This window comes from Sparus aurata, chromosome 6 (genome assembly GCF_900880675.1).
Source record: "Sparus aurata chromosome 6, fSpaAur1.1, whole genome shotgun sequence".
NCBI lineage: Eukaryota > Metazoa > Chordata > Actinopteri > Spariformes > Sparidae > Sparus > Sparus aurata.
In genome coordinates, this window is record NC_044192.1 from 4,135,218 (window position 1) to 4,148,557 (window position 13,340).

General features: G+C 42.8%; 1 protein-coding gene across 2 annotated transcripts; it reads left to right on the forward strand.

Annotated features, from left to right (window-relative positions):
• Positions 1-290: 290 nt before the first annotated feature.
• LOC115583289 (butyrophilin subfamily 2 member A2-like) lies at positions 291-6,299 on the forward strand. 2 transcript variants are annotated; one of them, XR_003984325.1, is made up of 4 exons: positions 291-446; positions 3,254-3,530; positions 3,645-3,779; positions 5,057-6,299. XR_003984325.1 is itself a non-coding variant. In XM_030419968.1 (4 exons), the coding sequence occupies exons 1-4, from the start codon at positions 395-397 to the stop codon at positions 5,086-5,088; spliced, it is 492 nt and encodes a 163-aa protein (XP_030275828.1). In that variant the 5' UTR covers positions 291-394; the 3' UTR covers positions 5,089-6,112. The 2 variants fall into 2 exon arrangements, 1 of the variants encoding a protein (XP_030275828.1); XM_030419968.1 differs by having other exon boundaries at positions 3,254-3,526; positions 5,057-6,112.
• Positions 6,300-13,340: the final 7,041 nt, after the last annotated feature.

The window sequence follows — 13,340 nt, forward strand, 5'->3', positions numbered from 1 at the left end:
GTGCTGCTTATAGGAAGTAATAAGAAATGTCTCTCTACATTAAGGTAGTTGCCTAGTGAGAACAGGGTGTTTGGGGAATCACTTTTTTTTTCTCTTTTTCATCAAACCGCAGTTTTTGGAAGTTCCCGCAGTTTCATTGCATAAAACTGCATACATATCCCGCATATTCATCGCAATTTTAACCAAACATGCCGCATAATCAAGGATTTTTGTCCGCAAGAATCACAAAAAAAGTCTGCATTTTTTTGGAAGGACTGTCTACACTCAATGTTCCTGTCTGTAAGCCCCGCCCCTCCTGCTCAGCGCGGGCACACAGACACACACACCTCACATCAGGTAGTCTGTAGTGGAACAATCAAGTGCAGCGTGAACACGAGCCGACACATCAACAACTATGGAGCTTCTTCCTCTCGTGTGTCTCTGTCTGCTGAGCTGCTCTGGAGCCGGTAAGAAAACTGATCATCATCACTGACACTTTGTCATCTCACTTTATTTCATTGTGTGTGTGTGTGTGTGTGTGTGTGTGTGTGTTTCCTGTGAAATGAAACCTAACTCAGCAGCCTCTCCTCTCCTCTTTTTGCACGTGACGCCTTGAAAATGGCAATCACAAAAACTGACCCGCGCTCTCCAGGTGTTTTTGCACCTGTGTCCAACACAGTACATTATTTTTCACCCGTTTCATCCAAATTGTGCGGGTCACCCACGGGCACCCGAACCCGTGCAGGAGTTCTGCAACACAGCTCAGTAGACGAATGCAAAGCCAGTTCTGGCTGTCATCCAAACCAAAAAACAGATTTCAGCCGTTGAATAACCTGTTTATCACTCATTGTTAGTTACTTAAAGGGATATTCTGGTGTAAGTTTAATCCATGGTCTAACACACCGTGAAACTGTGTTAGACTCCCTCTTAAGAGATCAAGTTAGCAGACCGCTAATTTACAGAGTTTTATCAACCTCAGAAACGACCGCACGACAACAATACACTGCAGTAAATGGATCCAAATATAAACCGCCACCAAAAAGCCACAAATAATGCTCAGAACAGCACCAAACTTCAGCAACATTAGAAACAGGGTCCCAGCACATATTTTGAGGCATCAAACAATTTATATCATTGCCGTACACAATAAAATACAAATTAGAAGATTGCAAGGAAAAACGTGAATTGCTCGAAAAGCTGCGTCAAACAACTCTCTATTAAAATTCGGGAATCGTGTGTTGATCCGGGCCATTTCGCAACAATGTCCAGTATATTGTAACGTGCGTCAAAGACAATTTGACCAACAGGCTCACCAGTTATTACATTAAAAATATCCATAACTAACCAAAACTGTGTTAGACTCCCTCTCGAGAGATCAAGTTTGCAGACCGCTAGCTAACGTAGTTTTAGCATCCTCAGAAACGACCGCACGACAACAATACACTGCAGTAAATGGATCCAAATATAAACCGCCACCAGAAAGCCACAAATAATGCTCAGAACAGCACCAAACTTCAGCAACATTAGGAACAGGGTCCCAGCACATATTTCGAGGCATCAAACATTCGATATCATTGCTGTATTTGTCGGAAAAGATAAACAAAACTCAACTCTCCAAAGTTGTGGAGGGGAGGGGTGTCCATAATGTTACTGCTCCTGTGACTGTATATTTTCTATGTGCAAAACAATAAATATATTGTTTTTAAAAAATGTTACAAAAGATTTGTTTCTGGCTAAACAAATGAAATAAACACAGTCTCTTTGTTTCCATGACTGAATAAACTGAATAAACAAACTGACCTTAAAGGACGGCACAGTTTATACTGTTTTACTGTGTTTATATGTGGCGGACCCTGCCACCTCTCTAGCCTCAGACAGTTCTGTTGTGGGACCTTCTTTTTGTATTGTGATCTGGATATACAGTTTTGTATCTTAGACACTAGAGGGGGCTTTAAGGATTACCTGGGCCACAATGCATGCTGGGAGTTGTAGCATGTTTTTATTTCAGCTCTTTGCCATCACGTCTTTATTTACTCCCTTAAAAAGAACCCAACACAACCATCTTCCTGTGAGAACAGCTTGTTTATTCATTTCTGGAAAAAAAACACACCTTTTGTATTATTATTAGGGCTGGGACTCGATTAAAAAAATTTATCGAATTAATCAGAGGCTTTGTAATTAATTAATCACATTTTAATCGCATATAAATATTTGACCTCAGAACAGGGAGAAGCAATTTTTTTCACATGGATTTTAGTATACCATTGAATAATGACTGAATACAGAAGCTTAAGCAACAAAACTTTGTTTTTTCAAGACCAACAGACCAGTGCAATTTTTTAAACATTTTTTTGGCCTTTTATGGCTTTATTGACAGTACAGCTGAAGATATGACAGGAAACAGGGAGAAAGAGAGAGGGGGAGCAACACGCAGCAAACGGACCCAGGCTGGGAGTCGAACCTGGGTCCGCTGCAGAGCCTCGGTACATGGGACGCGCGCTCTACCCTCTGAGCTAAACGCTGCCTCGACCAGTGCAATTTTTGCCATAAAGTGCAGCAATAGAATGCTCTTATCTACGCTGCCATCCGTCTGCTTTTGAAAACAAAATTTCCCATCCACGGGGCCAACCAAAGCAGTCTCATCTGCTTCTTCGTTCATTGTTGTTGTCTGAAGTCATGAACGTTAGTTGGTGCTCCAGTATAATCAGCACCCCTGAAACTCTTCCAGTGAGAAACGTTCCGCGGTGCAAAAATAAGTGCGATTAAAATGCGTTAATTTTTTAACGCGTTAATTTTTGTGTAATTAATTAATCGTAATTAACGCGTTAAAGTCCCGGCCCTAATTATTATAACTCCCAAACCACACAGCGACCCTTTAAAGGTGATACAACTTTAACCTTCCAGCAACTGTAGTCACACCTGCTGGGAACTAAAGGTTTTATTTAAAGTTGCTGTTTTGGAGTCTCATTCCTCAGATAATGAAATTTTGAGATGTAGGACGGTCGGCACCCATCCTGAGTAGCAGCTTTTAAAGGGTCACTGTGTCCTTTCAAACTCCAATATTTACAATATTATTGAAGTAATCACACATTTGTTTTCCAGAAGTGAATAAACAAGCTGTTCTCATGAATATAAGGCACATTTGAAGACAGGGGAGACGGTACAGAGGTGATTTACGCTGACCAGGACTACGACTACAGAGACGAGTTACTTGACCAGTTAAAAGTTACTTGTGGTGCGTTTAAAAAGGCTCTTGTTGTGTATGTGTTCACAGGTGCACTCTCTAAACCAAGCGTCAAAATACTTGATGAAAAGGGCGACAAGGTGCTGCTGCAGTGTGAGGTCCAAGGTACTTTCCCTAAACCTACAGTAGTGTGGCAGACCCTGACAGGAGAAATCTTCCCTTCCATGAAGACAGAGGTCACGAAGGAGGATGGCAGCTACTCCATCATCCTGGAAACCACTGTGACCAGAGGCAGCTTCTGTTACTGTTTTGCCAAACTGGAAGGAACTCGTGAAATGTCGGTTTCTGGGATCTTTGCATTTAGTGAGTCTCTGTTTTGTGATTTTCCCGTGTGTTGCTTTAATATTAACTCTTCCCTATGTAAACTCTGTGATCAGTCCGGCGTGAGAGTTACATGAGCTCGTTCTGCTGTTTGTTGCAGGTAACTTCGATATAGTTGCAAAAAGAAATTACTTGGGAGGCTCTCAAATTGCACTTATAGTTGTTGGAGTGACTTTTCCAGTTGCAGTGGTGCTCATACTGCTCATCTATATATACATCAAAAGAAGAAATGGAGGTAAGTTTGAATATTTTTTTAATCAATAAATCCATAATGTGCAGCCATCAATATAAAAGATACTATGACAGAGTCTATGGCCATTTTTGTCTTTGGTGTGTAGCTGTACATAAGAGGCCTCTGGGTCTAATAATGAATAAATGTAATGTAAATAAAGATGTGGATGTATTACGAGCTGGTAATTAACGAGCGCTGCTGTGGGCCTCAGTTCCTCCTGTTCACACAGCTGTCGTTAAAACAAGTTTGTTGTTATCGCTAAAAACAAGATCCACAGTCACAGATGTCAGAGACCAAAACATTTCATGATGACTGATGACTCAACACGAAATCTTATTTGTAGTTCATTTGTGTGATAATAGATTAAAGATTGTCACTCTGGTTTTAGAAGAAGCTCGAACACACTACACCCATCAGTCCCACCACTAAGCAGCTAAAGCAAAGACTAACGGAAGTGCTGCGTGCCCACAAAGCTGACGCGAGCGATTGCAACATCTCATACAAACGAGATGCCAGATAAAAGCGTAGACTACAGATTCAAAAGTCGAACACTTCATCACATCTCCACTAAGAGCTCTGTAACTTTGCTTTGCTGCACTTTGTTATCATGAGCCCTGACAGATGGAGCGTTCAGACGTTGTGCTGTGGTTTTCTAAAAGTTCTGAGCTGTGACTTCATCTTTCTAAGAGGGTTTTACTCTAAATATGCTGAATTTTGTTGGGCGGAAATCATATATTTTAATTATGCTGTGTTTCAGCTTCATTTCTCTCCAACCCAGTGAGATCTGCACAGATCTCACAAGTGTTCACCTTTATTTTGGTACCAAGACGTTTTCGTCAGACCTTGTATTTGCAGAAGTCCCATTCACACTGCTTTTCACGGTGGGAATCTTGCGCCGAGATTCCTCATCGCCATCTGTGTGAAAGTTAGAGGCGGAGAGGGGGGGAGGTAGCAACAGAGGCAGCAGGATAGCGCAAACAGCCGGCTACATTCTGAATGAGTAGCAGACGAGTTAGTGAAGTCTCTTCCTTGAGTCTACGTGAAAAGCACATCCCTGTCATAGTACAACAGAAGCCATTCTTCCACCTCTGAAATAACATACACAATGTTCTGCAGGTAGCCGAGGCTACTGTAGGTTTGGTGTATAGATGTAGCATAATGAAAGATGAAATTAGGTCGATTGATCTTTGCAAAATTAAATGTGATCATTTGTTTTGCCTGAATATGATCAAGAAAGTTTTGTTTTCTTTAATATTATTATTTTGTGTTATTTCCTGCAGGTTCAACTCCAGTGTCAACAGTGGCTCTGTGATAACAAGGAAACGTCTGTGTTTGAACAACAGCCCTCAACGAAACAACTCCAACTCTTCAACGTCACTCTGACGGAGTCTCCAACAAAACTGAGATGAAGCTGATAGCAGAGCTGTTGACTTACAAGATGAGAAAGTTAATCCTGAGCATCGCTGCAGAGATACTGTGACAGTTCTGTTACCTTTGTTATGATGTTTCACCCAAAGATCCTGTTTGATTAAAGGTTAAAGAATAAAATAATGGAAAGGTGATAAGTAGAGAAATATACAACACGTGCCACAAAGTTAACGTCTCTAATATACAAACTACTTTTCACCTGTTTCAGAATCAGATTTAATGTCAAGGACATTCTCACATACAAGGACGTACGAGGTGCTCCTCTGACTTTCTCTCCAGTCTTTTGGCGTCCTCCACTTCACCCACAGAACATCATTAACTGGACTGTATTCAGATCCAGATTGTTCAAACCTGCTGAAACATTAAGCTGCTGTTAATGTTGAATCTTGTCCGTCTTTGTTCGTTGGAATTTAAGTTTTCAAACCACAAGTTAGAAACAGATACTGATCCCTCTTTACCTGAACTCTGATATCTTCTCCAGAAGTCATGTGTTTGTTTCAGCTCCCATGTTGATGACTGTGACGCCCTCTACTGTCCTAAAACCAGCCTCTGTCTTCATGAAGTCAAACCTCTGTGATCACATTTGGCTGCATTAAGACAACAGAGGAGGGTTGTGATGATGAGACGCTCCAACTCTCACCTGAAGTCACTCTTTTCTTTCTCCTCACACTCATCTTTAAGAGCTAGATGTGAGAGTGGGATCAATCTGCTCATGTAACTCGCAACAAGAGGATTTTATAAAATGTCAATAATTTCTTTCGTGATGACGAGATAAAGTCTGCAGAGTGTTGTGAAATGATTACACACGTGTTACAAAACATTCAAACTGCTTTTACTGTTCTGTGTTCTGTGTGTTCAGTTTGCATTAAGTGAATAAAAGTGATTTGAGCTTGTTGGTAAGTTTCTAAGACGAGCTTGTTGGTTTGATTCCCCTGGTCTTTGTGTTGAAGTGTCCTTGGGCAAGATACTGAACCCCAAACTGTTCTGATGTGCTGGTCAGCATAGCAGTCACCACCATCAGTGCATGAATGTATGTATGATGGCTGATAAATGTCCTAAAATGTAAATAAAATGCTTTAAAGTTTGAGAATTTAAGGAACAAATCATGGCATTAAAAATTTATTTTTGATTTTTTTGAACAGCAGCATCAGTTAGCATCAGTTAGCATCAGTTAGCAGTTACTCTGGTGATATTGCTGCACCATATTTGTTTGGGGTATAAATTTCACAGGTGTCTGATTATTACACATCACACCTGTTACACACTTAAAGGGACAGTCCACCCCAAATTTTAAGTATATATTTTTTGCCTTACTATGATATTTATCCATCGTGATTGTTTTGGTTTTGCAGATATCAGCCGTAGAGAAGTCGGCCTTCTCTCTAACATTATGAAACCAGATGACACAACACATTAGAAAAACGTGACAGTGAAATCTCTTTACAGGAAACACGACTCGGTTCCTGAAGACGATCCACAGAGGTCGTTGTGAACAGGGAACTATTTTCTTTTTGCATCAATGTGCATCTAAATCTAAAGGTTAGATGGTAATATTTAGCAATATATGTACTCAAATATCAAAAGTGCAAGTAAAATTAAATCATGCATATTTTCACATTAGTATTAAGTATAAACTTTACTGTCGGGTCGACCGATTATCAGCCGGGCGTGTGTGCGCGCTGCACTCTATTAAATTGAACATAGTCTTCCTGATAATTCCAGTTTGGCTCAGATCTGAGTTGCAGGTCTCAACTGATCTGTGCTGAAACAGTTATCTCATTTATTTAACCATCAGAAGCATGTTTTTTTTATTTCTACACTTTAAGGTTCAATAAAGACGTTTGTACTAGCAAGCTTAGATTAAAATGAAGCAAAACTAGCTATTAATGCTGGATAATGAAGCTAAGTCAGCTGCTGAGGATGTTTCTGAATCATCTGAATGTTGAACCTGTTAACGTCTCTGGTTACCTGCTGCTGCTCCCTCCAGTGTTTCACATTGTGTTTATATTCTCTGATCAATATGGACAAATAATCACACACATTGTTGGGCATGTGTATTTAATTGTAGTGCAACCTTTTATTTTACTGAAGCACGATCACAAGTATGTAATAATTTGTCATGTTGAACCTCTGGTGCTGGTAGTAGTGTGCAGGCTTCTTCTCCTTCTCTGTCTGCTACAGCTACATTTCTTCACTTGCACAGTAATAATCAGACTATTCTGCTCTGGAACTGTCCAGATGCACTCAGGACATTTTTGCAATTTATATTTTTTGCAACATATCCTCTTTTGAGAAGGCTGCTGTTTTCTGTTACTGGTCAAACAGCATCTGTGGTTAACACATGAGCTCAAGAAACATTTCTGTTTTGTTCCCAGACATAAAATTGAAAAGACGCGAACATTAAACAGAGGCTGTCTGGGACATAAAACCAAATGTAAATAAATTGATTGCTGTTTTTTCACTGATATATTTTCAATATTTTGCTCGTTTTCTTCACATTTGACACACAAATTGTTAGAAATAGGTTTGTATGTAAAAATAAAGTTCCATGTTAAATCTGAATGGGTCCCCTTTCATATTTAGAGTTAACACTTCACTTTTTTGTTTACATATAAACATGTATTGCTCTCTGTCAGCTGTGTGCACTTCTGTCAACATACAGTTAAAACACCAATAAAACACAGTGCAATCATTTGCATTTCTTTTGTCCTATATTTAATTAAATACTGTACAAAGATGAGATATTTCAGGTTCAAACTAATAAACTATGTTGAACATGTTCTCAGGAACACTTCATAAACTGTTGTTAGTGAACAGGTTGATTGTAAATGACTGCACTCTGGGTTTATTCAGGTTTTTACACAGTGTGACGACTCAGAGTTAAAATCTTTATGATTATATTGTTACTGAGAATATGGATTTCAAGCTTCTTGTCATTCAAATGTGTGCGATAGGTGTGATACAAATCATTTCCTCTTTTGAGAAGGCTGCTGTTTCCATTTCTGGTCAAACAGCATCTGTGGTTAATGAGCTTAAGAAACTTTTATGTTTTGTTCGACAGCCTACAATTAAAAAGACGTGAACATTAAACAGAGGTCGTCTGGGACATGAATGTAAATAAACTGATTGCAGTTTCCACTGATATATTTTCAAGATTTTGCTCATTTTCTTCACATTTGAGACACAAATTGTTAGAAATATGTTTGTATGTAAAAATAAAAGAGTTCCATGTTGATTGTAAATGACTGCACTCTGGTTTTATTCAGGTTTTTACACAGCGTGACGACTCAGAGTTAGAATCTTTATGATTCTGTTTGTCATGAGAGAAGTGTCTTTCAAGCTTCCTGTCATTCTGCTTCGTTCTGTTTGCTCGAGTGATTGATGCTGTGGGCGTCGTCTTCCTTCCTTGCTGCAGACACTCGCAGGTTTCTGATGATATTGATGTGTGTGTGTGTGTGTGTGTGTGTGTGTGTTTTGCGAATGTGGGTTTTGTGTGTGTGTGTGTGTGTGTGTGTTGAAGAAGAAAATACACATTTGGAGTGACATCAGTGTAGAGCCCTTTGACCTCCGGACCTAAATGGTGATTCCTGTCTCCTACAACCTGCAGATACACATTTGCGTAACACCAACTAGTTAATCAAAGGCCGTCTCAACTCGGTTTGATTACTGTGTTAAATGTATGATATCCCTCCCTGACCCTGTTCACATTCTCCAAAGAGCAGATTCCTCTCTCTCGATGTCTTTTGTTTACCTATTGTTTGAACCTGCCATTCATTGTTCTTTGTTCTTATTGTATAGAATAAGTTTCATTTGCTCTGGGTTCACTCAGCCGCTCAGATCCGCACATGGATTTTCACATCATCCTCATTTGTTTCTGATAAACTCTTGTTCTGACCTGGAACTAGTGTTGTAGTACTCAAGATCGGTCTCAAGACCATTTTTGAGGTTCTTGGTCTTGTCTTGGAATCGAGGGCATTTTTACTCAGTCTTGTCTCGGTCTCTCTTGTCTCTTTTTTGAACGACCACTGCTTACCACCTTACTGATAAGAGTGGAAAGACCCTCTCAAAAACAGCTAATAACTTCAAATCACTGGTAGTGTAAAGATTCCTCCCAGCTGCAGCTGCTACCTGCCCAGTGTCAGTGTGAGAGTGACTGATAGCCCCCCTGCACACAGAGTATGGAGACGACAGGACATTTTGATGTTTTGTTATGATTTTCCTTTGATATATAAGGTCTTGGCCTTGTCTTGGTCTTGGTCGGTGCGGTCTTGACTACACCACTACCTGGAACCTTCTGGATGTTGAGTGTTGGACTCTGGACTCTCTGAATAAACTAACGCAGTAATAAATGAAACAGGCACATCATCATCTGCTCTGAGCTGTATGAATATGAACTGACAGGATTTTCACATCATCCTCATTTTCTTTCACTCCGTCTGTCTTTCTGTCTTCTTCCTGGAGGTTGATGCTAGTTAACAACATTTTAGAATTCTACAGTTATATATTATTAAAAGCTAAACTAAATATCCATCATTGTTATTCAAAGTCCAAGATGACTTCCTTAAATGTCTCGTTCTGCCCACAACACAAAGATATTCAGTTTACTGTCACAGAGGAAGAAGTCAATTAATCGTAAGAGCTCTAGACCTGCTCTAGTTTCACCAGATGGTGTGTGGTCGGGTGGATGTGGTGGGTTTCATATCCTCTTTTAAAAAGGCTGCTAATTCCTGATAAACTCCTGCCCTGCAACATTCCTTTGCGGTTTAACTGTTATAAGACAAATTTACAGTGAAACGTCTGTGAGAAATAAAAAATTACCTATATTTTTATTACTCTCATGAATGCTGCTCAGTGGTTCCAACATGTTTGTGCCCACCAACTGTTAAAGCTACATTTACACTGAGGGCATTTAGCAGACACTTTTGTCCAAGGAGATCCAGGAGATTGATTATGATTATTATTATTAAAGATTTATTATGTTTTTGTGTCTGTTTGTGTGTCTGTGAGAGTGTGAGAGAGAGAGTGAATGAGATTGCAATTGTAAACTCATATCAAATCAAATCAATCTTTATCTATATGGCGCTTTTCATACAAAAAAGTATCTCAAAGTGCCTTACAGAGATTTACAAACAACAGAAAAAGAGAAACAGCAAATAAAATCAAAACAAGAAAATTATAAGAACCCAACCCTCCCACCCCCACAGACATGAACAGAGACATACACCAATACATAAACACTCATACACACACTCACAGATATGCATGTAAACCGGAGACACAGACACTCACACCCACACATACACTTCCTGTCACTTAAGACACATGGCTGGGCACCGAGACCTGAGGCGCAGAGGAAGCTACCTATGGGGGGCCAACCACACTGAGAGAGATCCCGGTCCAAGGCCGCAGAGAGCGCTGACACATAGACCACCCCAACCCGGGCAGACAGGAGAACCCAAACCAAGGTGCAGAGCCCTCTAGCCACCCGGGCCGAAACCGTCAATGGGACAGCATCGCCAACGGCCTGACCAGAGACAACTCCCAGTCTGGCAGGCCCCCATGAGGAAACACTGGAGATTAAAAACTGATCCTACTGGGGGACTTCAACACTCACGTGGGCATCAGCAGTGTCACCTGGAGGGGTGTGATTGGGAGGAACAGCCTCCCCGATCTGAACCCGAGTGGTGTTCTGTTGCTGGACTTCTGTGCTAGTCACAGTTTGTCCATAACGAACACCATGTTCAAGCATAAGGGTGTCCATCAGTGCACATGGCACCAGGACACCCTTTTTATTAACAGGTGGTCAATGATCGACTTTGTGGTCGTTTCAGCTGACCTCCGGCCATATGTCTTGGACACTCAGGTGAAGAGAGGGGCTGAGCTGTCAACTGATCATCACCTGGTGGTGAGTCAGATCCGCTGGCAGGGGAGTAAGCTGGACAGACTTGGCAGACCCAAACGTATTGTGAAGGTCTGCTGGGAACGTCTGGCGGAACCCTCTGTCAGGGAGGTCTTTAACTCCCACCTCCGGGAGAGCTTTGACCAGATCCCGAGGGAGGCTGGGGACATTGAGTCCGAATGGACCATGTTCTCCACTTCCATTGTCGACGCGGCTGTCTGGAGCTGTGGCCGTAAGGTCTCCGGTGCCTGTTGTGGTGGCGATCCCCGAACCCGGTGGCGGACACCAGAAGTAAGGGATGCTGTCAAGCTGAAGAAGGAGTCCTATCGAGCCTGGTTGGCTCGGGGAACTCCTGAGGCAGCTGACGGGTTCTGGCATGCCATGCGTGCAGCAGTACGGGCAGTCGCGAAAGCAAAAACTCGGGTCTGGGAAAAGTTTGGGGAGGCCATGGAGGAGGACTACCGGTTGGCCTCGAGGAAATTCTGGTAAACCATCCAGTGCCTCAGGAGGGGGAAGCAGCCCTCCACCAACCTCGACTGGGGATACCGTCAGGCAGTGGAAGGAATACTTTGATGATCTCCTCAATCCCACTGACACGCCTTCCATAGAGGAAGCAGAGGCTGGGGACTCAGAGGTTGACTCATTCATCACCCAAGCCGAAGTCACTGAGGTAGTTCGGAAGCTCCTCAGTGGCAAAGCACCGGGGGTGGATTTGATCCGCCCTGAGTACCTCAAGTCTCTGGATGTTGTGGGGCTGTCTTGGCTGACATGTCTCTGCAGTATCGCGTGGCGGCCGGGGACAGTGCCTCTGGACTGGCAGACCTGGGTGGTTGTCCCCCTATTCAAAAAGGGGGACCGGACGGTGTGTTCCAACTATCGGGGGATCACACTCCTCAGCCTCCCCGGGAAAGTCAATTCCAGGGTACTGGAGAGGAGATTTCGGCCGATAGTCGAACCTCAGATTCAGGAGGAACAATGAGGTTTTTGTCCGGGCGGTGGAACACTGGACCAGCTTTATACCCTCCGCAGGGTGCTTGAGGGTTCATGGGAGTTTGCCCAACCAGTCCACATGTGTTTTGTGGACTTAGAGAAAGCATTCCACCGTGTCCCTTGTGGCGGGGGCCCTCTGTTAAGGGCTGTACGGTCCCTGTACGACCGGAGCAGGAGCCTGGTTCGCATTGTCGTAAGTAAGTCAGACCTGTTCCCGGTGCATGTTGGACTCAGGCAGGGCTGCCCTTTGTCACCGGTTCTGTTCATTATTTTCAGGGACAAAATTTCAAGGCGCAGTCAGGGGCCAGAGGGGGTCTGGTTCGGGAGCCACTGGTTTTCATCTCTGCTTTTTGCAGACAATGTTGTCTTGTTGGCTCCTTCGAGCCAGGAACTCCAGCATGTCCTGGGGCAGTTTGCAGCCGAGTGTGAAGCAGCTGGGATTAAAATCAGCACCTCCAAGTCCGAGGCCATGGTTCTCGACCGGAAAAAGGTGGCTTGCTCCCTCCGGGTTGGGGGAGGGTTCTTGCCACAAGTGGAGGAGTTCAAGTATCTTGGGTTCTTGTTCACGAGTGAGGGAAGGATGGAACGCAAGATTGACAGGCGGATCGGTGCAGCTTTTGCAGTTTTATCGGTCTGTCGTGGTGAAGTCTCTAGATGCTAACTCATTTTGTAAATTTCATCAATAAAAAAACCCTCCTCATCTCATTCACAAATAGCAACATGAGATGGCCAACATGAGATGGCGAGCTCAGAGCATGAGGGTTACTCTCAGTCACAGGTGTAGTTGGGAGATGTGCAGGTGGCTCGGAGGCAAGCAGGTTGAGTTGGTGGCCGATCTGGGAGATATTGGAGTTAAGAGTTTGGAGTGATTCCATGATCCCCTGGAGCACATGCTCAAGTTTCCCCACGAAGACCAATTGTGCGTTTAGAGCCTGGTGGATGGATGTCAGATCCACTAGGTTCAGAGTTCGCCATATGATTCTATACACTTCGTTGTAGATAGTTGAACTCTATAGATAGAGACTGGCGCTGGTGGTAAGTTTGGTGAGTAGAGACTCAGGTGAGCGCAGGGCGAGGCTGTTGGTCTGCAGAGGTGCTGGGCTGCTGGAAGTGGAGTCACTGGTAGTTGGATATGTGGTAAGCACTGAAGGTAGAACACAGAAATATTAGATCTCCTGAAGAAAGCATGAAACACAAGTCATTTCAGAAGGCAATAAAGCCGGAGCCATGTACTACTGACCAAATCA